This window comes from Polypterus senegalus, chromosome 1, assembly GCF_016835505.1.
Source record: "Polypterus senegalus isolate Bchr_013 chromosome 1, ASM1683550v1, whole genome shotgun sequence".
In the NCBI taxonomy this organism is placed as follows: domain Eukaryota; kingdom Metazoa; phylum Chordata; class Cladistia; order Polypteriformes; family Polypteridae; genus Polypterus; species Polypterus senegalus.
The window spans coordinates 131,064,402-131,091,415 of record NC_053154.1 but is presented as its reverse complement, the minus strand read 5'-3'; the positions used below and the strand labels follow the sequence as shown (position 1 = coordinate 131,091,415).

The 27,014-nt window shown below is 34.7% G+C and overlaps 1 protein-coding gene across 1 annotated transcript in view; it reads right to left on the bottom strand.

The window, feature by feature from the left end:
- wwtr1 (WW domain containing transcription regulator 1) overlaps nt 1–23,003 on the bottom strand; it is a 106,516-nt gene extending 83,513 nt beyond the window's left edge. The window contains exon 1 of the mRNA XM_039758116.1: nt 22,221–23,003. Coding sequence (XP_039614050.1) covers nt 22,221–22,627 — 407 coding nt within the window. The 5' untranslated portion in view covers nt 22,628–23,003. The remainder of the gene's footprint in view (nt 1–22,220) is intronic.
- Between the last annotated feature and the right edge of the window lie 4,011 nt (nt 23,004–27,014).

Sequence of the window (27,014 nt, the reverse complement as noted above, 5' to 3'; positions counted from 1 at the left end):
GGTTTTGATTTTTTATAATTTCTCCCCAAACTCTAAAAATTATTGAGACTTTTCTTTAGTAATTATAGGTTTCGGAATCTAATGGTTGCAGTCATTTTTGCACTTGGTATATTTTTAAAAATGTTTTAATGACATGCAACACCATGTTGTTTTGTTTATGAGGTCTTCCATTTTGACAGATATTTGTTGATGGTTGCTATGATGTTGCTAGGTATGGTCAACCAGAAATGTGCACTTAGACTGATTGTCTAAGATTGTGGATTCTACCAAAACACCATTTTGTTCATTCTTCTTGTTCACCCATTTCCTGATTATAAACATTTTACCCTGCTTTTTCACTTCTTTTGACTCTTATTTACATGTTTCTTTTTATTGTTGGTTATTGAACTTTACTGTACCATTTCTTGATTCTTGATACACATCCTAAGCATTGTTTCATTAACTTTTCGTGTTTCTGGCTTTCACTATCAGCTTAAGATTTTTGATTAAAAGGCATCTACTGATTTCAATTCCACTCGTTTATTACCTTTGCACTTAACTCTTTAATGAATTTGTGCATAATATACATTTTTTTATTTTAACAGTATATCAGTATCCCATTCACGATTGAGCCCTGTGATGCCATAATGTACTCTGGCTCTTTGTAAACTTGAATTTAAATAAATGGGATGCAGAATGTATTGATGTGCTCAGACATGCAGAATAAGTGATTTGATCAGATTTGTACATTTATCTCAGAGCTATAAGCATTTTTTGGGACATGGAAGGGTTAGTGCACTACCTCAGTGTTGTGTAAACGAGTTTACAGCCTCCAGCTGAACTAATTTTCCATTAGTTCATAATGTCATCCCGAATGAAGAGTCATACGTCATTCATTAACAGTATCAGATGCTAGTATATGGCTCTCATTGGAGATTATTATTTTTGTAGACAGACATTTCAAGAGTGAAAAAACTAATTTCAACATAATTTATATATGAAGATGGCAATGGCAAAGTAAATAAATCAGTGCAGACATTAGAAAATGTTCTACTTACAGTGTGTTCCTTTTTACTTATCATGTGCAACTACATCTGTAATTCATTAATCCCATTCCTCAACCCTGTCTGGCAATAAGCCAGTACCAAATATCCTACTTCTTCCTTCAACAGCTTGACAAATTAACTGTGTGAAAAAAACATTTAAAATGATGGGGTCAGCATTTACACAAAATAAATGTGAGTAGCAAAACGTTTTTAATGGCCTTCATTTAAAATACAAAGGCAGAGTAAAATTAAACAAATTATTAATGAGAGCTGCTGACCAGTATTTCAGGTACTTGTACATAAGCAAGGAAGAACAAAATGCAAATCAAGTTTGAATTGCTTTTTGTGTATGATCTCGGACTATTTTGAGGATCTAATTTGTATATGAACTTTGTATTACACTATTAACACATGGATTTGGAATCCCTAATAAACTGGAAATGGCTAAGAAATCTTAAATTTCTGGAAAGACCCTTATGAAAGAATATTTTGGTGAACCAACTCCTACAACTTCAGGTAACCCTGAAAAAGTATGTAATCATTGTGGTATACCTATTCATAGATCCAGCCGAGCTACATTAAACTTTAAACGGCATCATCAGCATTTATCATATTGAATAGGTAATCATATTGGTATTACCAGTATTTTCAGACACTTATGGCCAGTGTAACTCACCATTTATCAATTATTAATATACAGTTCTTAGTTTTATTTACTTAAATTTCATCAACTACTAGCTATCCCCCACGACTCTGCCCACATAGTAGTGAAACAGGACAAACTTTAAAAATAAATAAAAAAATAAATAAAAATGTAATTCTGGCCAAGCCAAATGTAGGTACAGTATGCTCCAACATCAAATGTTGGCACTGTATCTGATCGTGTTCAGTTCAAACGGGAAAGCGTCCCCCGTGTGAGGAGAAAAACATGTGGCTGTGATATCTCTGGCAATCACCATTCCCTTTACCCTCGGCCCACAGCTGCTCTCTCCGATTAGTGCAAATAAATCTGTACCACAAAAGAACTATGATACTTAGCACGATCAGAAAAGTTTCAAAATCAACCGGAATGTTCAAGCAAATTATAAATAAACAACCGATCTAAATCTGTTAAGCAGTTCTCTTGTGAAAAGCAGACAGGCTTTTTCACACATTACTGGGTATTTTAAAGCACCATAAATAAAACACGTATGTCCCTACAAGTAATTCTAAATAAATGCTCATAAACTGCAATAACAGAATTTGGCAGAATTTCACTAAATTGAATTCCACTTTCTGAAACTCCAGTTCAATTCCAATTCAGTTTCTTGTGTTGTTGAATTCTAATTCCAGTTCTATTTCCTTGTTCGAACTGAAATTGTTGAATTCATTCCTGACTTGTCCTCAACCCTAAGATATCCATCCATCCATCCATTATCCAACCCGCTATATCCTAACTAAAGGGTCACGGGGGTCTGCCGGAGCCAATCCCAGCCAACACAGGGCGCAAGGCAGGAAACAAACCCCAGGCAGGGCAGCAGCCCACTGCAGACCCTAAGATATATATACAGTGCATCCAGAAAGTATTCACAGCGCATCACTTTTTCCACATTTTGTTATGTTACAGCCTTATTCCAAAATGGATTAAATTCATTTTTTTCCTCAAAATTATACACACAACACCCCATAATGACAACGTGAAAAAAGATTACTTGAGGTTTTTGCAAATTTAATAAAAATAAAAAAACTAAGAAATCACATGTACATAAGTATTCACAGCTACTACTTTGTCGATGCACCTTTGGCAGCAATTACAACCTAAGTCTTTTTGAATATGATGCCATAAGCTTGGCACACCTATCCTTGGCCAGCTTCGCCCATTCCTCTTTGCAGCACCTCTCAAGCTCCATCAGGTTGGATGGGAAGCGTCGGTGCACAGCCATTTTAAGAATCTCCAGAGATGTTCAATCGGATTCAAGTCTGGGCTCTGTCTAGGCCACTCAAGGACATTCACAGAGTTGTCCTGAAGCCACTCCTTTATTATCTTGGCTGTGTGCTTAGGGTCGTTGTCCTGCTGAAAGGGATAGTATTGGCCTGGTGATGAGCGGTGCCTGGTTTCCTCTAAATATGACGCCTGGCATTCACACCAAAGAGTTCAATCTTTGTCTCATCAGACCAGAGAATTTTGTTTCTCATGGTCTGAGAGTCCTTCAGGTGCCTTTTGGCAAACTCCAGGTGGGCTGCCATGTGCCTTTTACTAAGGAGTGGCTTCCTTCTGGCCACTACCATACAGGCCTGATTGGTGAATTGCTGCAGAGAAGGTTGTCCTTCTGGAAGGTTCTCCTCTCTTCACAGAGGACCTCTGCAGCTCTGACAGAGTGACCATTGGGTTCTTGGTCACCTCCCTGACTAAGACCATTTTCCCCCGATTGCTTAGTTTAGATGGCCAGCCAGCTCTAGAAAGAGTCCTGGTGGTTTTAAACTTCTTCCACTTATGGAAGATGGAGGCCACTGTGCTCATTGGGACCTTCAAAGCAGCAGAAATTTTTCTGTAACCTTCCCCAGATTTGTGCCTCGAGACAATCCTGTCTCGAAGGTCTACAGACAATTCCTTTGACTTCATGTTTGGTTTGTGCTCTGACATGAACTGTCAACTGTTGGACCTTTTATAGACAGGTGTGTGCCTTTCTAAATCATGTCCAATCAACTGAATTTACCACAGGTGGAATAAAATGAATTTACTCCATTTTGTAATAAGGCTGTAACATAATAAAATGTGGAAAAAGTGATGCGCTGTGAATATACTTTCCGGATGCACTGTATATATATATATATATATATATATATATATATAGTTAGAGAAATGTTGAAAACCACTGTTTTTAATTAAGCCTTGTTTCAATATGATAGTTTGTAATTATGAGAAGCATTTTATTTTCTTTCATGCCATATTTATTATGGATACATATTATTGTACATATTTTATTAGTTAAAGTATGTATTCTAAGGAAATTTTATTTATTTTAGTATTTTATGGTCACTGAACAATTAGGCTACAAATTTTCATTTTGTTAATAAAAATTGAACAATTAACACCTGTGGTGTATAGTTTAATTTTAAAAATATACTTTAATATAAGACAGAAAACTTCTATTTGTCTGATTATGCACAAGAAAGTTTTGTAAAAAGTGTTTTAAAGGAGGAGGAGGAGGTTGAGAGCATGTGCTGATTACAACGCGTTGCCACACCCACCACACGATGAACCACTCAGATTGAGATCCGAGTGCAGCCATGCAACAGGTGACGGATAAAGAAAAAAAAATCAGTATCGGAATCAAATGATCAAATAACATAAAACCTTAAAAAACCTGATCAGAGCATCCCTAATAAAGACTGATACCAATTGTCAAATATAACAACAAATTGATGCAATTCCTGTTGAACAGAAAGGTACATACTATATAGAAACTGCTTCCCTTAAATTGATACATATTTTTGGACAACAGCACTGATCAATCTCCCACATGCTATATGCAAAGTAATCTCTTTTTCATTTATATTATTTGCCTGAGTTTGATGATATACGGTTTGATTAGATGCACAACCCATTAAAGTCCATCTGATAAAAGCACGAGGCTCACTGATTGGTCACAAATTAACATGAACATATAAACCTGGCTTATTATTAAATCAAAATAGCGATCCAAGCAAGATGCAAAGACAGGAGTAAAGATGTGTGCTTTACACCACTCTGCAAAGATCATGAAAAGTTGTGCTACAGCATACAACAACTGTTACCTCATTTACATTGATTTAATCCTTATTAAGGTTTGAAGCAAGATATTATTACCTCACAAAATATATTTTCAGTTTGTTTGAATTACTGGAAATTTCAAAATATAAAAATGAGGTTGTGTGCCTACAAAATCTGGGAACCGATGCCAGAGAACATCATTTACTCTTTCCCAAAGAGTACCAAAGGACAGTTAAGGAATTTGGAGTTTGAGACCTTGATATACTGTAATATCTCATCTACAATACAGACTATGACGTCTCCTACTGTAGTTTCTAGCACAAATAAGTACTGTCCTACTTGAGCAGATATACACATTTATAAATGTGATAAAATGAATTTAGTATTTAGACATATGTGCATTTGGTATTTAGACCTATGTATGTTTAAAGTTCATTAAAATATGATAATCACAGCAAGGCTTCTTAAAAATCAAGGTTGGTTTTGGCCTTTTATAGAATGAGATTTCAAATGGTATTAATTTACATTATGTTTAAAAGACTATCAAAATTAAATGTGCCCATTTTAAACATTTCTAGATGATATTATTTTGAAACCGTAATGGAAATCACTCCCTAGAATGAGTTTTTTGGTCTACTTTCTAATTTTTTATTGCAATAGTGAAGCTGAATTCATTGCCATTTTCTATTTATTTTATTTTTTCTTCTTTGGAAAATAACTGCAATGGAGAAAGAGTGATTAATTCCAAAGGTAAAAACAATAAACATGACTCAATTTTAGTTTTCAAAAACAGGATAAAACTATAAGCACTAGTCACTGGAAAGAAAAATGCAGGGGCCATTTCTATTGGCTGTTACGGTAGGAAAAATATCCTGTAAAGACTTTCCTTACTCCTTTTTCCTTTACTCGTTTCAAGCTATACTTGTTCAGTCCTCACTGCAGTCCTTCCTGCTCTTTTGTACTTCCTTCCAACAGTTCCTCCATAACATCTCTCATTTCCTCCCTCTTGTCTCATCTGATCTCCTTCTGTTAATTTCCCCTCCCCTTACCCTGGGTTGTTGTATCCAGTCTACTAAAACTCCAACCAACAGTCCATTGTGCTCTCTTTCTCTCTCGCAACATCTTTTTCCACACACTAATCTGATATGTTTGAGTGTTGTTGATAATTAAAAAGTCAGTACAAATTTTGAAAGCTTCTTTTTTCATAATGTCTTTTTTCTTTTTTCTCACACTTCTTCTACTCTATGTAACTCAATTGCTTGTTATCTGAATCTATTTATTATTGATCATTATTAATATTGCAATATTGCACTCCAGTATAATCGGAATATTGCTCCTAGCTGCCAAAAATACCACCCTTGTTAAATTAGCTTAATATAAATTTGCACTTACTCAACTGATGCATAGAACTGCAAGAAACTGGTTATATACACAACATGAATGTTTTCAATAATTTTAAACCATTAAACTTTTTGCCATAGATTTTACAGTACAAAGTAATGAGGGAATCGATAATCCTGAATGAGATTCATTCAAATTATTATTTATTTTAAAGAACTGAAGTTCCTGTTTAAGCTATTTTCTGTTATCAGTGTATCTTACTCAGGGTAGAATGGACTAACCCATTACAGCATTAGAAATTAGCTCTTGAGTATTAAGTCTTAAGTTTCAAATTCCTTATATTTGTTTAAAATTTTCTATACTCTGCATATATATATATATATATATATATTATATTCTGCACAGTGCCTAAATAGTTTGTTTTGCAAGCAAACTGTATTATATACTTTAATTATTAAACATAAACATCCCCATGACCTTGAATTGGATTAAGCATGTAGGAGAATAAAGATGAAGAAGATTACTAGCCAGGTAGTGTGTTATGGTTTAGTGGCTAGTACACTGTACTTTAAATCACAAGATTCCCAGTTCAACCCTGCTTCCAACTCCACTATGTGATCCTTAACTTATCACTAAGACAGCTTATGCTCCAATTTTAAAAATGTATAAATAATAGTATTGTGTCTTGATTCTCCAAGATGTCTCAGGTAAAAAGCATGTACCAAATATGTATGAAATATATTTCCCTTACTCACCCATTCCTTTCAAATCAAAGATTGCATAGTATAAAGATTAACTGAGAATTAAAGTGGGTAGATGACATTCATAAAAGAATGCTTCTATCTTTTGAACAAAAAGTACTTTGAAGAGGATAAAAAACAATTTACAAAATGAATTGAGGCACACATAAATAATTATTATTAATTCCTGTATTATACCTGATGTTTCCAGAACAAGCACTGTCCCCATAACAATGCTTTGAATTAAATGGGTCAGAAACTGCAAATTAGACAACTCTTTGGGCAATCCATAATTCTGAGGCTAGAAAAATTAACTACCTATTGTAGAACAATATTTAAAGCACATTGTCCTTGCAGTGCATCATAGCTTGTCACTTAGGAAAATAACCAATGACTGCTTCCAATAGAATTAAAAAAATAAAGAAAACAGGAAGCTTGAGTCCAAAATGATTACCTTTGAACATGTTCTCAGTCTGCAGCAGGCCAACACTGCACAAATATTCCCCAGAAGACGTAGAAACTGTCGGACAGCAGCATGTTATGGAATGTAAACAGAATAGCTGAAAAACCTGGGAAAGCTTTAGAGCAGAGATTTTATAACTGCTGCATTAATATATGCAGGTTTTTTGCAGTGGAGATTACAATGGATAAAACACAGTATACACTAAGCAATGTAAGTAATTGCCATTGATAAAAATATTGATTACTGTTATTAATACAAATAATGCAAAAATCTATAAACCAGAATGTCACAGGTCACACATTATTTTCTTTGTTTCTTTTTTATTAACATTAATCTAATTGGTTTGCTCCATTAGTTCAGTTTTTTTTTTTAAATTAAGATTACATTTTTGAAATAGAACCTGTAGCAAAATTGAGGGTTTACACAAAAGAAAAATATAGGTATATCCAGAGATTTGGGCAAGTAGGAAAGGGTAATGATCCTCCCTAAAGACTAGTAAACCCATCGAAAAAGATGTCATTAGAAATAAGTTGATGACAGGACATATAACTACAATTTCTGAGGACAGGGAGTACATGAGCAAATAGGTAAGCTAAAGGATATTGGTTTGTGTGAGCAAGATAGAAACCTTCAAAACAAAACATTTTCAGTTTCTTCAGTTATATGAGTGGGTGGTGGACATGGATTGTTTCATTCTCCTTGGGTAACCTGTTATTGATAATGCTGCTAGTCCAGTCTGGGATCTAGATGGCAGTACTTTCTAAGGGAAAATATTTGGACTTGAGCACCACTAGTCTTTGCGCCCTAGGAACCAAGTAAACCAAACTATTCTATAACATTTCAGTTATTATTTACTGCTATGATGCTGATCTTTCTGATCATAAAGTAGGTTGTTACAATAGCAACTGACAAGAAGAATTCATAATTAATTGCATAATTACTGTCTTTGAGGGTTCCTCTAGAGTACCTCTTTCTCCTGCATGGTGTGGCTCAAAAACTAATCAGCACATCGTTATCTCATAGCAGGCTTAAGTGTCAAGTTTGGCATTTTTCCATCTATCCGTTTTAGCTCTAGACCTTCCTCAAGAAACTATGACAGACAGACAGACACACACACACAGACAGACACACACACACCATTATTGAGATATCAATGTTTTCGGTATCAGGGGAACCTACAATTTTTGATTGAAAGTTTTGAATAGTCTAAAGTTCCTCCATTGACGATAAGTTATGGTGTGGGAGGATGCAAAACAAAAATACATAAGTAAATCACAAATTAACTAATAAAAGAACCCCCATAGTCAATTTCCATCATGAAGAACAAATTGAAGGTGAAAAGCAGATAAAATTTAAAAGTGTAACTGCAGTACTGTAGAAACAGTGTCATTCAATAATTGAAACAATCCATTGCAATTAAACAGCACTGGATGACCTGGGATTTAAATGTGGTTAACTGCAGAAGTTAATCTCTGAAAATTTTCTGCTGAGGATATAAAAAAATTCAAGCTTCCATTAAATGGAGCATGACAAACTGAAGCAAAAATGATAGGTCTCACTGTTTAGCACACGGGGAACATCATTCTAATCAACCACGTCCCATGATTCACATTCATAAATTTGCTTTGCTCAGTGCACATTTTAGAGAATACAGCCGCTCTTGCTCTGTGGTATTCACACAAGGTTTACTTTTCATACCAGCATGAGGAAAAATGGTGAGATTATCCAAATGGTGTAATTGTTTGGAATTTTATCAACTTTACTTGAATGAGTTGTTCATTCACCATGAACCAATAGCAGGGCAAATTGTTTCTCACCTGCCATATTCTGGGAATTGTGCTTAAGACTCAAGGAACAATTCATGTCATTCTAGCTCCTTCTGCTTAGGAGAGACATTAAGGGCTTTCTTCTTCAAATCCAAAATTTTTGTTAAAACATTTGTACTACTGAGCTATGCTTAACTATTGCTTGTTTCAATTAACTATAACAATATTTATGTAATATTAAATCAAATAACTTGGAAATTATGCAAAAACAACATTCATGAGGGGACAGGCATATGAAAGTAAAATAAACTGAGTCACTTCAATAAAAATTTCAAAAATTATGTGCCTATGGGCTTTCATGAATCCTTCTGTTATGACAGTAACATAAAACAATGTAAGAGGATGAAAACTAATGCTTTATTTTTCATTTTTACCTAAACTGTATTTTGTTTTGAAAGTGTAATTTCCTCTGTTTCTTTATTTTTGGTAACAGCTTTAATTTGCTAAATATCATTGTATGTTTTCCCATAAAGCCCATGGTAAATTAAGTAGGCGAATTGCTCAGACTATCACAGATGTCTCTGTAAAGGCTACTGTTATTCAAATCCATATCCACCTTAAATCATCTCCTTGACCAAATGCTAGGGTAATCTAAAAATGTCTCCTCAAGGCAACTGGTATTACACAAGAAGTATTATTGGAGGAAATATTTTGTAAATATGAGCTCAGTTGTAAGCAGGCACCGTTGGGAACCAGTTTACAATCAGATAAAGAGAGATACCCAAAGAGGCTTGCTCCACTCTGCACTAAACGACAATATTTTTTTTTGGTTAATTCAATAAAAAACTGGCCAGAAAGAATGATAAAACAGCAATAAGTACATCATGATTCAAGTGATTTAATTTTCTCTGTGAATGAAAAGAATTATGTGGCATGCTAATTAAGTACAATGAAAATGAAATCGATGTCAGTTTAAAATGAGGTGGCTTAATGATATGTAAACTTGACTTAGCAAGATGTTCTGTGAAACTGTTAAATCTAGCACTCCCACTCGAGTTCTACTGTGACAGTAATTCTAAGATGGCACTGAATTTTGGACTCGCTCTCAATTTGAAGATACAGAAAAAATGTGCAATGAAATGGGGAACTACAATGTATACCCATCACATATACATAAAAAACATCTTCTGTCTAATGCCATGATATAAATGTTCCTAATCTAGATATAATATTCCTTATTTCTGTTACTCACAATAGTATGTGTACACATTTGTATATATTGCAGAAACATCTAGCTTGGATAGTCTGTCTAGCCGACCACTTTCTGCACTTATATTCTTCATGTAATATTACTCTTAATGTTATTTATATTCTTTTTACCCTTTTGTCTTTGAGCTAAATGTCATTTTGATATTCTTCCAAATCTATGGTGTATACTATAAACAAAGAAAAAATAGACTGCTACTTAATAAAACTAGTAGACATTTATACTAACTCATTACACACTTATAATTATTTTGCACTCTTACACAGGGGATGGCCTTCAAAGTTCTTCAGTAGTCACACATACAACATTATAGTACTTTTTAATTTTACTAAAACTCTGGATCATCTTCATGCTACTTTACAAGGGTGTGTCATTTTGTTTCAGCACGTTTAGTGCAAGAGAATGTTAATTCTACAAGAGTATGTTAAACATTCACGGGGTCAGCTATAATGTATTACCCACCTACACTGGTCTAGATAATCACTAAAAAAACAATTAATCACATTTTCTTGAATTTGGTGTGATGAAAATTAAGATTTTTTCAATAAATAAAAGGGTAAATGAAAAAATAGTTCAAAGGATAAAATATATTTTAATAGATAGATAGATAGATATAGAACATTTGCACCCAATAACAAGACAAATTCCAAATATAAGAAGTCTCTTAACAAAACATGCCTATGCACTTAATAGAGGAGAAGAGGAGCATACTCTGCTACAACACATTGTCGCACCCACTACATGACAAATTAACTCAAAATCCCAGATTAAGACCCGAGTGCAGCCATGCAATGGGTGACACCTCAGCACCACACTAGTAGAGATGGAATGGAACAGTGTGAGGTTTTTTATGGTGGCTCTAGTCCATTTCTGCCACCAACCCCCAGGTTTTTTTCCTTTAGGTTGGAAGGCCTACATACAGGGCAGATTAACGTCATACCCAGGACAGAGCAATTGCAGGTTAAGGGCCTTGCTCAAGAGCCCAACCAAGTAGAGTCACTTTTGGCTTTTTACAGGATCTGAGCTGATTACCAGTTGAGCTGATTACCAGTACAGATCCCTAGCCTCAGAGCCACCATTCCACCCTCACTTAATAGAACTTTGCCTAAAATAATACACACACCCCAAAATAAATGACACTCTTTAAATGCAAAAAAACCTAATGGTAAGAAGTCAATTTAATGTTTATGTAACATAAATTTTGTTTGAAAACAAAAAATTAGGAGATGAAAAAGAAAAGGACACAGACTCTAGCTCCACTCCTAAAGTAATGTAAAATTGTGCTTTCTAATAAAGTTAAATTTCAACCCACTCTTTTGAAATAAACAAATTCAGAAAATGAACAAATAATTAAATGAACTAAGCTCAGTCCAAATATAAGTTTTCCTTATTTAACTTTACTTTGGAAAGATGTAAACATTTGATATACTGTATATTATTAGTTTTATTATTATATGAGGATATATGTAAACCATACATTTGATTATTAAAATGTTACTTGTGTTGGGCAAGAACTGATTTTGTTTCTATATACTGATAATCCAAGTCACAAGACTAGCTGTGTATTGCAGAGAAGAAAGATAAAAGTGATCATGTCTGGAGGACCAAAAATTTTAAGAAGAAGAGTGCAGTCTCTTGTTTCCACATAATGACATTTTTTGCACAGACCTTTAAACTTTACTATCGGTGTAAATAATATGTTAAATTGTTTATTAGTTTTTTTTGCAAAGCTAGCCTGACAAAAATCAACACAACTTACTCTTTACAATAGCAAAGAGCAGGTTCTATATTCAACTATTTTAGGCTAAAAATACACAGCTTGCGATAACGATAAAGTGTTCTGCGACAGCTGGCATGCTATCCGAGGTGGTGAAGCAAATACAAGCTCAACTGCATTCCAAGCAAATGGATTATGGCTAGTTCCCAGACTGGCCAAAAAAAAATTAAGGCAGCTTTTAAAGTTTATCAATTATTTTACTTATTTAAAAAAAAACAAATTTGTTTGTTCTGCTAAGAATATAAATAATGTTGTTTGGGATTGGAGGATTTCACTGCCTTATTGTTAAGTGGATAAAGCAAACATATAATTGTACACGATGATATTTTCCTGGACTTTTTGTTGATCTGCAATATATTTCCTTATTACAGGCCTTACTTTCTGAGTCATTGCATTTCCTGTCCTAAAACCTCCACACTGTTTTATTGACTTCACTCAATTGTTTTTCACAAATGAGGAGCAATTTAATCAGTAGTACATGAAAAGAGTTAAGGAAAAACATTTTCAGCTAAAGATGTCAAGATGTTATACCCACTGACTGAGGAAAGAAGTACTGTGAGGCAAGACACTGAATACTAAACAAATGTTTCATCTGAGTCTTCCCTGGGGCCTTGCAAAAGTAAGAAATTCAAATCAAAACAGTAACACATCCTTAAATGGAACAATATTGCCCCAAAAATACAGATGCCTGTGTGTTAGGACAACATGGCTCAGCCAGATATTTGCCTGGTGAAATGTTTTACTTTAAAAAGTGCTGTATAAGCAATCTTCTGTCCAGTAATAGAATATTATTATCCTTAACTTTTACAAATACTATCAAATATTATAGTATATATTTAATATTACATTATTACAATCATCCTAACCAAAATGGAAATTTCACAGTAATACTTAGTCATGAATTATTCTTGTAGTAAATCCATCCCCTTCCTAACCTGCTTAATCAGTTAACCAGGTATCCCAGAAGCAGTCAGTGACAGCCCATCGCAAGGCACACTTATGTATACACGCAGTTTTGGTCAAACAGGAAAAATTATAGTCTTCCCAAATAAAGTAAGCTGCAAGTGTTGATGATGCTGAAGGAAAAAGCAGATCATCTAGAAGAAACCATGCCAACATTCATAGAATGTGCAATCTCCAGTGTCCAGGCTATGATTTAAACATAATACCCTAGAGCAGCAGCACTAACCACCAAGGCACCATCTTGTAGTAAATGAATATTCCAAATGTTATGTAAATTAAAATAAATGGCGCTGAAAGCTCTGTTAATTTGGAACCTTTGCAGACTTTATCCTAATAAGATCTGAATACCAAAAAGGGAAAAGTTAAACCAAGCTAAATATAAAATAACAAAACAACCACTAGACAGGCAAACAGATAACAATGAAAGAGTACCTATACAATACTGAAAAACTTCATCCTATTGCACAATTAAAATCCTTTTAAGTGAAGCTGTGTATATACAACTCTAAAAACTGAAACAGATGTTACTTAAACTATAACAGCATAATGGTTGCTATTTGTGTGGACTTTTCAGGTTTTCTCTGGGTCTATGTGTTTTGTTTTTTATATTTTGCCCCCATACAACTTTCTGACAGAAAACTAAATCAAGCAAATAATTTTTGGTAACTCCTATGAATACATTCTAAGAGGAATAATGCATTGCTAATTCTGCTTGATATAGATAAATACTGTACTTCTTTCCAGACAGATACACTACTATAAATCAAGAGCACTTGAGCAAACATTCTGAACTACAATAAGCAATTTCCAATAAAACGTAGCATAACAGATTCAGCAGAGTCCAGTAAACAGTTTAAGATATATCTTAAGCACAATTTTTGTAATATAGAAAGACAGACTCAGCAGGATGCTTGTTTTGAGACCACTGCAGGGCTGTTCTATTCTCTGTTATTTTTCCCCAAAACTTTAGTCATATTTTATGAAACAAAACTCCTTTTAATTTGAATAGTTTGTAATATTTGATGTTCCTTTTAACATTGTTGACTTTTATGATGAATTTACAAAATATTTTTGAGTACACGGTACATCTAGCACATTGAAGACCAAACAACTTTTCCTTTACTTTTATTGTGGGTTTTGTTGGCTGAATTTGAAAAAGATAAGAATATTACTTTAAATCTGTGATAAAATGCTTGTTGTTTTAACTCTGAATTGTATTATTTGTTTGCTAAAACTAGTTTTAATTATATATTTTTCATTTGAATCTCAAAGAAGCCAACAGCCCTATCTTTGCTACTATTAAACTGTTCTTCAAAAGCTTACATGGCTTCACTAGACAGCATTTGCTCAGTATATTCATCAAAACATACAATTTCACTAACAAGGATTCAAACAGAAGACACCTTTATGCAGAGATAATTACATATATTCTGGTTAAATAACTCAGCATCCACTTTGATGTAGTGCTAAAAACCCAAACAACATAAGAATGAGGACAATGTTTGAGTTATAAGATATTTTAAAAGTATACTGCACTTAGGTTTATGCCCCAGACAGGAGATAATTATGAAACATCATGGGAACAGCATATTTGGCTCATTGCAAAATAGTATCATGGAACTAAGTTTTCTTTAAATGTTGAACAACAACAAAATTGTTTTTCTTCTATTTATATATTTTATGCTTAGTAGTACACTATTGAAATTTTTCAACTTTAAACCATAAATTCAATTCACAGTGGAAGTAAGCCATCAAGCAAAAAAGTAAATACTTAACCACACAGAAATATACAAAGATATTGCTGTTATTGTTTTTTGGCAGATGTCTAGCTTCACAAAAAAAGAACAGATTCACAATAGTTTCTGTTAACATACAGTACTTGACCTTTAAAAGAAAGGATTCAAACTCCACAATTTTCATTAGAAACAGGCCTGTAAAGTGTATAAAACACTGTGTACAAATAAGAGAAATTTTTAATAATTAGTTTTTGGTGAAAATTTCACTCTAGTCTTTATTTCCTCTGTTGCAGTTCACTGTGTTTGTGTATATTTCAGAATGGGTGAATGAAATCTGACCTGGTTTATGGATTAGATGGCTGGCATAAGACTTAAATAATCAATAAGCTTAGATTTTTTTTTTTGAATTCTTAAAAATGTAAAAAAAAAGTACCAGATCCAAGATGCAAAAGCTAAACTCTGTTCCAACAGAAATGGCCACAAGATAAGGAATAGCACCAATAAAAACATACTCACACACTCAAAACCACACTCACAAATACTATATAACTAAAGGATAACTTAAAAGACATACATTAACCTAGTCTACATGTCTCTGCAATGTGAAATATAAAAAAATTATAACTATTCTTGGAATAAATCTAAAAATATATGCATTCAGCTAAATGGCAAAACAAAAAGGTATCCTGCTTTATCACAGTATACCCAACAAAAACGAGAGAGCTTCAAATTTGCCTCACTGACACCTGACAGGCTTGCCACTATGCATCTGACTTTATAATAAAACTGCACTGAATTTCAAAATTCCCAGTGAAATCAAACTTTTCAAAAAATCTGTATGTACTGTATGCAATATATTCATGTTTAGCCACCCATGTTTTCATTTGCTGAATAGTACAGCAATTAATGATCAGTTCATCATTTAAAAAAACTTCCTTACTACAGTAGAAGTAGAATAGAAGTAGAAGCCAATGTAGCAGTGCTATATAAAGCCCAGAGATGCAAAGGATGAACACTTCACAGACAGTACCCAAGCCCATATCTGATTCTGAACCCAGCTGTCTGAGCAGCATAACCACTGCATCAGTATACCAACACTTGTACACATTATTTCTTCACCATTTGAGGGTTCAGAGTACAAATGATAATCATTTATTTAATTTACAGAAGACTTTTATTGCAAGATGATTACTATAGTACCTTGCACCCAAATTTGACAACAAATACACTGAATGTTTTATGCATAAGACCTGAAAGCACATACAGTATAGCCCTTTTCTGGGAATTCAATGTTTAATGTTATCAGTGATTTCAAGTCATGCAACAATGATTTTTATTTTAGAATATGTAAAATCTCCTACAAGCAATTAGTATAGCAACAATTAAATGAAAAGCAATTTTGTACATAGCAGGCTCAGTGTACAGTTTTGCCTGACCCAATACAAAAAATACGTTAAGTTGCTTGACATGATTAAATCAAATATATACACTGCTACAAAAATCTCCAAAATGTATTTCATGTACATTATAATATGTATTCTACAAAAATATTGTAAAATATTAACATTTTCATTGTTGCCTATAAACACAAAAACTTGGTAACTTTCTACTTCATAGGGAAAACACTTTATTCATACTATGTGTGAAACTCCAGTAATTCTTTATAGTAATGAAGGTTTATAGTAATTTTACTTGTCTATTTTTCCAGTGAGATACCTATCTACAAACTGAATTTCTCAAATATGAATTGCAAAAAAGGAAATGTATTCTTGATGAAGATATTGACATTAAATGTTACAAACCAACACAGATCAATTATACATTTTCAAAATCATTTGCAAAATTTCACATATTCAGCTAGTTATGCACAAAAAAACACAAGTGACTTGGAAGAAAACAGGTTACTTCTCTTATTTCTCTATTTTTTTAAATCTATTACTGCACACTCCCAATTATTGCAACACAGTACGAGAGACTGAAAAATCCTGTTTAAAGACATCATAAGCATTTCCTATTGTCCTTGTGGCAGTCCGGTGGGTTTATACTTAAAAGTTATTATTGCCTTACCATATGCAACAATGACTAAGCATGATATATTCAGCTTGTAAAATTGGCTTAAGGATTATCGTAGTATTCCCAGAGACTCCTTCACATATGATGGTGACAAAAGATATTTTTAGAATAGGTAAGAGAGAGCTGTCTGCAGAATCATACACTCAGATATATATATATATATAAGGATTTTAACAATAGAAACATATGTTTATACTATACAATTACATCTTTAATATGATCTCAAGCATTTGCCATGTTCAGTTTTCTGCTGGTTCCTTTCCACTAATCAAAAATCCTGTAAGGTACTTGAAGCGCGGCTAGATATCAAAAAATACTGTACACATTCAATATTATCCTATGAGACAACTAAGAACTGCAACTTATTAAAATGTTTTATACCATTCACAACTGAAGTGTATTGCCTATTCCAACAAATAAATCAAAAGAGCCTCTATATACAAAATGTATCAAAATTATCAAACTGTCCATTTATTCATCCAGCCATCCATCTATCCATTCATTTTGTAACCCATTTCAAAGGTTCAGGAATGAGTGAAGCCTGTGTTTTTATTTTTCATCTGTTTTATCTAAGGGATCTGTAAGTGTGCAAAATTGTATAATTTGTACCAGCTGAATCCAGATGAGTGGGTTTTCTCCAGGTGCTTTGATTTCCTCCTATAATCCATGCATGTTAGATTAATAGGGAAGTGCTTAAATGGCCCTAGTGTGTGTTTGTGTGTGTGTCGGTGTTCACACTGCATAATGGAGGGCACCCCATCAAGGATTATGCCTGGCTTATGCCCAATGTTTGTTGTGATAAATTCCAGCTTCCCTGCAACCATGCTCTGGATGAGTGGGCTTAAGATATGTATTGATAGATGGCTGGATGGATCCAGATATAAGTAAGAATGAAAAGTAAGAGTCTGTAATTACATTAATTTGTCATTTACATTCTGAATTAGGGATTTTGCCTGTTAATAGTCCTGCAATGACTGGTGATGTATCTATGATAAATTCCATTTTCCTAGCTTGAAACGTATGGGAAAAAGTGGGTTCAGAAAAGAGATGGCTGGATTGACAGAAACATCTTTTGTTAGGAATGAAGACAATCTGCAAAAGACAAATTGTGAACATAGAAAACTAAGACAACAACAAAACATTTTCTAACCTACATATTGAAATCCAGAGTGTATTTTACGATAACAACACTCAATTTATATAAATGATATTATGTTAGATATACAGTTTGATAGGTTATAAAATTAGAACTTACAACAGAAGTACAGGATGTAAAACTAACAAGATTTGACACTGGTAGCTGGGAAGTCTACAAATATGAAAAGCAAGGCAATAGGTTGAATATGGAAATATATACAAACATATTTTACTATATATATATATATATATATATATATATATATATATATATATATATATATATATATATATATATATATAAAACAGAAGCACACACAAATATATACATAAATCAAAAAGTGCCCCTTTGATGAAGCCTGCAGCCTGTTAACAAAAATTGAGCATTATTACTTTTTAAAGCTGGAAGTATGTTGACTGCAGTTACAATGTCTATATGAACATATGTACACTAAAATACAAGCATTTAGATAGCATTTGCTTAAGCCTGCATACAATCCTTAAAACTGAGATGAGTGTACCTGACGTGATGACATTATGGTAGTGTTTCAAAAAAGAAACAGAAACAAACAAAAAGCTCAACTATCCAGACATGCAGGCTCCGAATCAATGAATATTTTAATTATTGGGTGGGGTAACTGCTTTCCCTCTAACTCTTACAATTCACAAATCGTCACAGAACCTTAACAGGAATCAACAAGCCTTTAAAATCCTGCATATTAGCACTTAGAAAATGTGCCAACTACTTGGTAGGGATGGATCCCATCCTGTTTAACCTTTAGGCACTGTTTTTAACCAAAAACAAGAAAATAAAAACAAATCATAGTATCCTGTATGTTTCTATGAAATGACCAAATCTTGTATCATAACTGTGCTAACTTTATTTATGGTTATGTTGATGAAGGACTTGCATTTTAACTCATTCAAAGACAAACACCTTTCACAAAAAGCAAAATGTTTTTCATACAATGTATGTTATGGAGCAAAGCATTTTCTTTTTACATTTTTACTGTAAAGGTTGTTAGTAATGACAGACAAAATTAAAAGTCCTATGACCATTGTACCTAATCAAATGTGATATCTATGTACTACAAAAATTATTTTTAATGTGTGATTCTTTGTAGATATTCATGATGTTTATAAGGAAATATTTTATATGATAACTTTATTTACCTAACTGAAACTTTATCTAAGCAAAATGCTGCTATTAAAAGGACGGCTGTCCCTACCAGGTTTTAAGTTAAATCAATGACACTGTCAGAACAGTGATAAGAATCTGCAATTTCTCCCCCTATTTAATTAAACACGTTAATTAAAAGAAAAAAACTCTCTGTGGCCGCACCCCACTACACCCACACTTACTCTTTACTATAATCTTGTTTTCCTCTTTCTTGTGTCCTCTCAGCTAACAACAGTAACTCATTAAACTACACGACAGCATCCTTGTGTGCCCACACCCATACTCAGTCATATCTCAGTTTCGGTGAACTTAAACATTGCACAATACAGGTCAGCACTTTATCCTGTCCATAGAAGCTCTTACTTGACACATGTGTGCTACAGTCCTAAAAGATATGGCTTTATATTAGCCATTATATCATCACAGTTAATGTCTTGAACTCCTGTACTGTCTGCAACTCATTTGTATATAAATTATTCATCAACATTTAAATATTTGTCCAAAGCTTCATGTAAAGGACTGACAACTGACTTTAATGTAGTAATGTTTGCTTACAATTTTTAAATAATCTTTTTTAAATGATCAGGTAATGAGTAATGATAAATGTGTCATTTCAGTGCCTTAGAAAAACACAGTCAAATTTATTCAAGTCTGTAAACATTATGTTCTAGGCCGTTTTTTTTTTTTTTAATTTACAAAACAACATCCAACTCACCTAATAAAATGATTCTATATGAAAAGAAAAGTGAAAATTTGGAAACAAACATTTACTATATATATATATATATATATATATATATATATATATATATATATATATATATATATATATAGACCTTCTTATTGGTTTGTTTCCTGGTCGGCCATTAATGATAATAACAATCAATAGGCAGAAACTCCTTCCTCAGAGCTCATTCTATATATTTTGCAGTACCACACCATAACCATGGAATATTTTTTATTTAAACTGAATCTGCTGAGCACTGATATAACATTTGTTAGTGTCAGCCAGCAGCATTTTGCAATACCTAATATTGTTTTATTATTAATCATTTACAGAAAAACAAAAATAGAAACTATAATAAAACAGCAAACTATGCACAATAATACAAATATTGATGTTAAAATTTAATTTGCACAACAAAGGTTGAGTTATTCAAAGAAAGGAACAACAGAAATTTAAAATTTTGACTTAAACTTATGAATTGTACCTCACAGGCATGTGCTAACAGATATTTTAACACATTTCTATGTGTTATTCAGTTATTAATATTTTTCAAAGCAAGATTCATCAAAGCATGCGTTTCTAGTTATATTCATACTTGATAATATAGTATAGTCTGCAAAGCTTTGCATTTTTGTATTACTATGGAGGAGTCACAGGTTAAATATGAAGACCGCATTCCTTGTTTTATTTAAGAGTCAACTCTACTGTGCCTACAATGCAAACACCTCACAGTGGGGTACATTAATTATTGTTTTTATTGACTTCTAAATATATTTTACTTATCATTCTTAATTCTGATGGTTTCCAGGGTGTTACGTGGCTTTCCCAGTTTCCAATTTATTGTGAACTTGTGTTTGCAATTCTTATGAATTTAATTCACTCCTATAAGTCAACTTTAAAATCTTACTTGGTTTTTATTTGGAGTTTCTTATTAAAGGCTCAATAATATAGATGGATCAAAACTACATATTGATCTTGAAATATACATGTTTAAATTTTAAATATATGTGATATGCCAATTTTCTGATAAATTTGCAAGCAGTGTTGTGCATGGCACTCAGTCTTTAATCCATATAGCACCTTCACTTATCCAAAAATGCAGTGTCTATAAAACATGTACCCTTTCTCCCAAAACAATATTTCAAGTAAATGATATAAGTCATTGATTAAAATATGACAGTAAGTGGTTATTGACTTGGTCTCTTGAAAACTGTTTTTTTCTCAGTCCAAACCTGAGTGACTTTGACTACACGTTAGGGGTTATTTTCCTGCTGGAGGACGAATCATTTTGTAGTCTATTGCATACTTGGTAAGCTTTTATTTTTCTTTACTCATTATTTCGCTGATGCTGCCACCACATTTAAGCTGCAAAGTTACTTCTTTAAACGTTAATTTTTATCAATCAATCAATCAATAAAAGTTGAGAACTGTCCAGAAAAATGGCATCAACAGCAAATTCACATGAACATAATGGCAAATAAGGGGAGTTAACGGACAATTGCGCGCTCCCAACTCATGAAAAGTCCGCTTCAAAATGTCAATAGAAATGTAAACACCCTTCCTCATACATATAGGTTCGCAATTTCACATACGACATTGCGGTTTAATACATAACAGCAAATCTATCCACCTACACTAAGTTCTCCCAGCAGTCGCCTGTATGTTCACTTTTTTAATAACCTGTAAATTGTAGCGTTGTAAAGTTTTGTTTATTTTGTTTATTTTCTACGTAGGGTCGAAATAAAAGTTAGCTTTAACCAAATTTTTGTTGGGAAAAACGAATACTGTACTCAAATCACAATACTTACGCTATATTACCACTGTATCGTAAAGTTTCTGAATGCAGAAAGTTCTAAAACAGCGCAATGACCTAATGACGCTCAAACGAGAGAACTGCGCAAGCGCAAAGGTCAGCCGCGGCAATCCAAGGGAACGTGGGCGACTAACTCTCCGCGCCTAGTTAAACTAACCCATAACTATGGAAAGAACTAGGATTTCGCTAGGCCGATTTAAACGGAGTACACTTAAAAAAACGCCTGTTTTATTACTGGCATGATTGTATAAAAATGAAACCTCCGATGACACTTATAATAAGAGGTAAGTAGACATTATACCTGACACTGTCTCAGGGTGTATCACCCCCACCCCCATCTGTACCCTGAAAAAAAGTATGTCGATTGCGAAACTGTACATTATCCTTCTTTGTGCACACTGGCTTTAAAAATGTTAGATAAACACTGGCGTAAACAAAACATGCAATCAGCTAAAAAAAATATTTACTCCATTACTTACTTTAAAAAGTATCTTTGACCGTTGGATGTAAATGCCATCTCCCATCCGGGTGGCAGCGGCAGCTCATCGGCGACGTCAAATGACTGATGCCGGAGATGCGTGTGTTGAGTTGGGCCAGGAGTCGCGCTGCCTGCCGCTCCGGGTTGCAGTGAAGCTGGCGATGAGTAAGATCGAAAATGCTGCGGCGTACGCTGCGGTGGGTGGCTTCCCGAATCTGAGCTGGACTGCCGGGAGTGTGAGCCAGAATCGGGCTCTTTAAAAAATGAATCAGGTAGAACCTTCTTCCTCCAGGAGCTCGGCTTGGGGTTTACGAGCGTATTGAACAGCTCTTCCAGTTCGGTGTTTAAGTCCTGGGCGACAAGGATGACTTGCTGTCCCGGTAAAGGGTGGACAGAATTGGTGTTCATGATGAATGATTTTTCGAAAGAAAACAACAAGGATAGCTTGCAACGATAAATAAATAAAATAAAAAATACATAAACAGGTTCAGAAGAAAATTATTAGAATAAGTTCCCAAAAGACCAGTTGTTTATTTTTAGTCTTCAAAAGAAAGTCCAAAAGTTTGTTCCGGTATTCTGTTACAGTTTTCCAGACTGGATAAAGTTTCCTCCTGACCCCCTTCTGCTGTCCCAACGTGTTTTATCTGGGGAGGGCGATGCTGCTGTAGATACCTGGCCCTATCGTCTCCTATCTCTGGTCTCTCACTCCCTGAACTGGGGCTTTTGCCACCTAAACAAACTTTTGCGGACTCAACTTTTCTGAAGGCGTCCTTGGCCTCACTTTCTCATGAATAATTCATGAGCGGGGACGCGGCTAGGGCTAGTACCAAAGCAGTACAAACTGGCTGTGTGGAAAATCCAAGAGCTTCTGGTTTGGAGCTGCGGATGGGACGTCTCTTTCTAGCATTATTTTCCTAAACAAGTTCGTTTCCTTTTTTTTTAAACTATGCTGCGCACTTCAAGAGAGAAAATCTGCAGTGATTTATTTTTTTATGCAGTCGACATTAGATTTAGGCCAGTTTGAGGTACATCAATTGAAGTAAATCATTGAGTTTTGCGAAATATTATAAAATTGCATATATAACAATGTTTATATAACGTCGTGTTATATATTTATATATACAGTATACACTGTATATGTATGATCAGCTATTATACCTTCTTATAACTTTATATTGCCATATTTGGTCATAGTAATTAAAAACACGCCCCTTTCGGTATTTCTTATTAATGTCTTAATCTCATAGGAGTTATTTTGGAGTCGCAACATTACGTTCATATTAAAAGAAAAAAAAAACACAATTATAGAAGACGATGTGATCGAGTTGCAAGGAACACAATATACCATGCAGGGTTTATAATTATTTTTAATTTTAAAAATCCAATCTGCTCAACTATACGGGGGTGCTTTTGTACTAAATTTGCAATAGTTTAAAGCGTTCATACCCTTTTCCCCAGAAGTTTACACCACATTTACTGGACAAAAGGTACTCGCCAGCCCAGAAGGAGGCATCAGTCTGTTTCGGCGCAGTCACGGGGAGTCCCAGATTGAAATGAGTCAGGCCCATCAAAAATCAACAGTTTAAGCTATTTGGAAATTAGTGTAAAACAGTGTTTATTATTTTAAAAGACTGTGGAATTTTTTTCCGTTTTTACACCAATTAATTGGCTGCTTGTACCTATGTGTGTTTTTACTGGCGAAAACGAAAAATGGAGATATTAACGATGCAATAATGTCATTTAGTACAGAGAATCATGTTATATGGAAGATCTTCACGTCATTTTAGCCTATTGTATCAAGCGCTTAATACATAAATGAAAACGTAGCTTCTCTCGCTCATACCCTTAAGAATTCTAAGTGTCAATGTTTTAAGACTTTAATATGGACTGCTGTTAAAAGCATACACCTTCAGAAGGCACAACCAAGATTTCCAAATATTGCCCAGCTGACGAAATCCTCAGAATACAAATTAAAACCTTCTTTACAAAGGGAAACAAAAATCATTTTTGGGAAACACTAATATAATTATGCAAACAACCAACATCTAGAATGCAGGTTCATGGACAGTTCTTGAAAACACAGTATTAAAGAGGTGGGTCTTTAGCCTTGATTTGAAGGCTTCTTGTATTGTACTGAGATTTACACTCACTGAGCAAATTATTAGGAGCACTATTCTAAAGCTATGTATGACCTCCTTTTGCTCTCAAAACAGTCTCAGTTCTTCATGGCATACATTCTACAAGATGTTGGAAACCAGAGATATTCCTTTGAGATTCCATTCCATTTTGACATGATTGTATTACACATTTTCAGCAGATCTGATAGCTGCACATTCATGCTGTGAATCACCCACTTTAACATATCCCAAAGGTGTTTTTTTGGATTCAGATCCAATGAACTGGGATGGCCCCTGAAGAACTCTGAACATTTTGTCATGTTCATGAAAACAGTTTGAGGAATCTTTTGCTTTGAGAAATGGAGCATCATCATGCTGGAAGTAGCCATTAGAAGATGGTAAATTGCAGCCATGAAGGGATGCACATGGTCAGCAACAATACTCAAATAAGCCATTGCATTTAACTAAGGATTGATACGTATAAACTGGCCCAAAGTGTGCCAAGAAAACATTCCTCACACCATTATACCACCACTGTCAACCTGGACTGTTGACACTAAGTAGGCTAGGTGTATGGGTTCATGCTGTTGGCACCAAATTCTAACCATATGTTCTGTGTGCCTCAGTAGAAATTGAGATTCATCAGACCAGGCTAAGTTTTTCTAGTCTTCACTGTCCAGTTTTTGTGAGCCAGTGCCCACTGCAATCTTGGCTTTTTGTTCTTGGCTGACAGGAGTGAAACCTGACATGGTCTTCTGCTGTTGTAGCTCTTCCATCTCATGGTTTGATGTGATGTACATTCTGCTCACCACAGTTATACAGAATGGTTGTCTGGGTTACTGTAGCCTTTCTGTCAGCTAAAACCATTCTGGCCATACTCCTCTGACATTTCTAAACAACAAGGCATTTCCATTTGCAGAACTAACACTCACTGGATGTTTCTGTTTTTCACACCATTCTGATTAAAATCTAGTGAATGTTGTGTGTGAAAATCCCAGGAGATCAGCAGTTACAGAAATACTCAAACCAACCCGTCTGGCGCCAACAATCATGCCAAGGATGAAAACACTGAGATCACATTATTTTTCCATTTTGGTGTTTAATGTGATCATTAACTGAGGCTCCTGACATGCATGTGCATATTCTTTTCCATTGCACTTCTGCCATATTATTGATTGGCTGACTGGATAATTGCACGGTTAAGCAGGTGTAGCAGGTGTGCAGGCGTTTCTAATAATTTGTTCAGTGAATGTACTGTCATCTTCATTTGTTAAATATTTTACTAACAACAACTGCCACCAGTACTGTTAGCCAACAGGGTGCTGACAGAAATTGGGCTACTGTTGGCTGAAGGAGAAGAAGAGGGGGGAAATGTGTCCGGAGGTGGGAGAAGAGGAAGAAAAGTAAAGAGAGTGGAACTGAGGGTAAGAACTTTGAATGTTGGCGGTATGACGGGTAAGGGGAGAGAGTTAGCAGATATGATGGAGAGAAGGAAGGTTGATATATTGTGCGTGCAAGAGACTAAATGGAACGGAAGTAAGGTCAGGTGGATCGGAGGTGGATTCAGATTGTTCTATAATGGTGTGGATGGCAGGAGAAATGGGGTAGGAGTTATTGTGAAGGAACAGTATGTCAAGAGTATTTTGGAGGTGAAAAGAGTGTCAGGCAGAGTAACGATTATGAAGATGGAAATTGGAGGTGTGATAATGAATATTTTTAGTGCATATGCACCGTAAGTTGGGTGTGCAATGGGTGAGAAAGAAGATTTTTGGAGTGAGTTGGATAAAGTGATGAACATTGTACCCAAGGGACAGAAAGTGGTGATTGGAGCAGATTTCAATGGGCATGTTGGGGAAGGGAACAGTGGAGACAAGGAGGTGATGGGTAGGTATGATGTCAAAGAGAGGAATAAAGAAGGTCAGAGGATAGTGGATTTTGCCAAAAGGATGGACATGGCTGTGGTGAACATGTATTTTAAGAAGAAGGAGGAACATAAGGTTACGTACAAGAGTGGAGGAAGATGCACACAGGTAGATTACATCCTGTGCAGAAGAGTTGATCTGAAGGAGATTAAAGGCGGCAAAGTGTTGGCAAGGGAAAGTGTAGTTAAGCAGCATAGGATGGTAGTCTGTAGGATGACGTTGGAGATCAAGAAGAGGAAGAAAGTGAGGGCAGAGCCAAGGATGAAATGGTGGAAATTGAAAAAGGAAGACTGCAAGGTTGAGTTTAGGGAGGAGGTGAGACAGGCACTGGGTGGCAGTGAGGAGTTAACAGGTAACAGCAAGAAAGGTGCTTGGTGTGACATCTGGAAAGAGGAAGGAGGAAAAGGAGAGTATACAGAGGAAGAGGATGGCAAAGAAGAAGTGGGATAGTCAGAGAGATGCAGAAAGTGAACACAAGTACAAGGAGATAAGGCATAAGGTGAAGAGAGAGGTGGCGAAGGCTAAAGAAAAGGCGTATGATGAGTTGCATGAGAGGTTGGACACTAAGGAGGGAGAAAAGGACCTGTGCCAATTGGCTAGACAGAGGGACTGAGCTGGGAAAGATGTGCAGCAGGTTAGGGTGATACAGAATAAAAATGGAAACATATTCACAAGCGAGGAGAGTGTGTTGAGCAGATGGAAAGAGTAGTTTGAGAGGCTGATGAATGAAGAGAATAAGAGAGAGAAGAGGTTGGA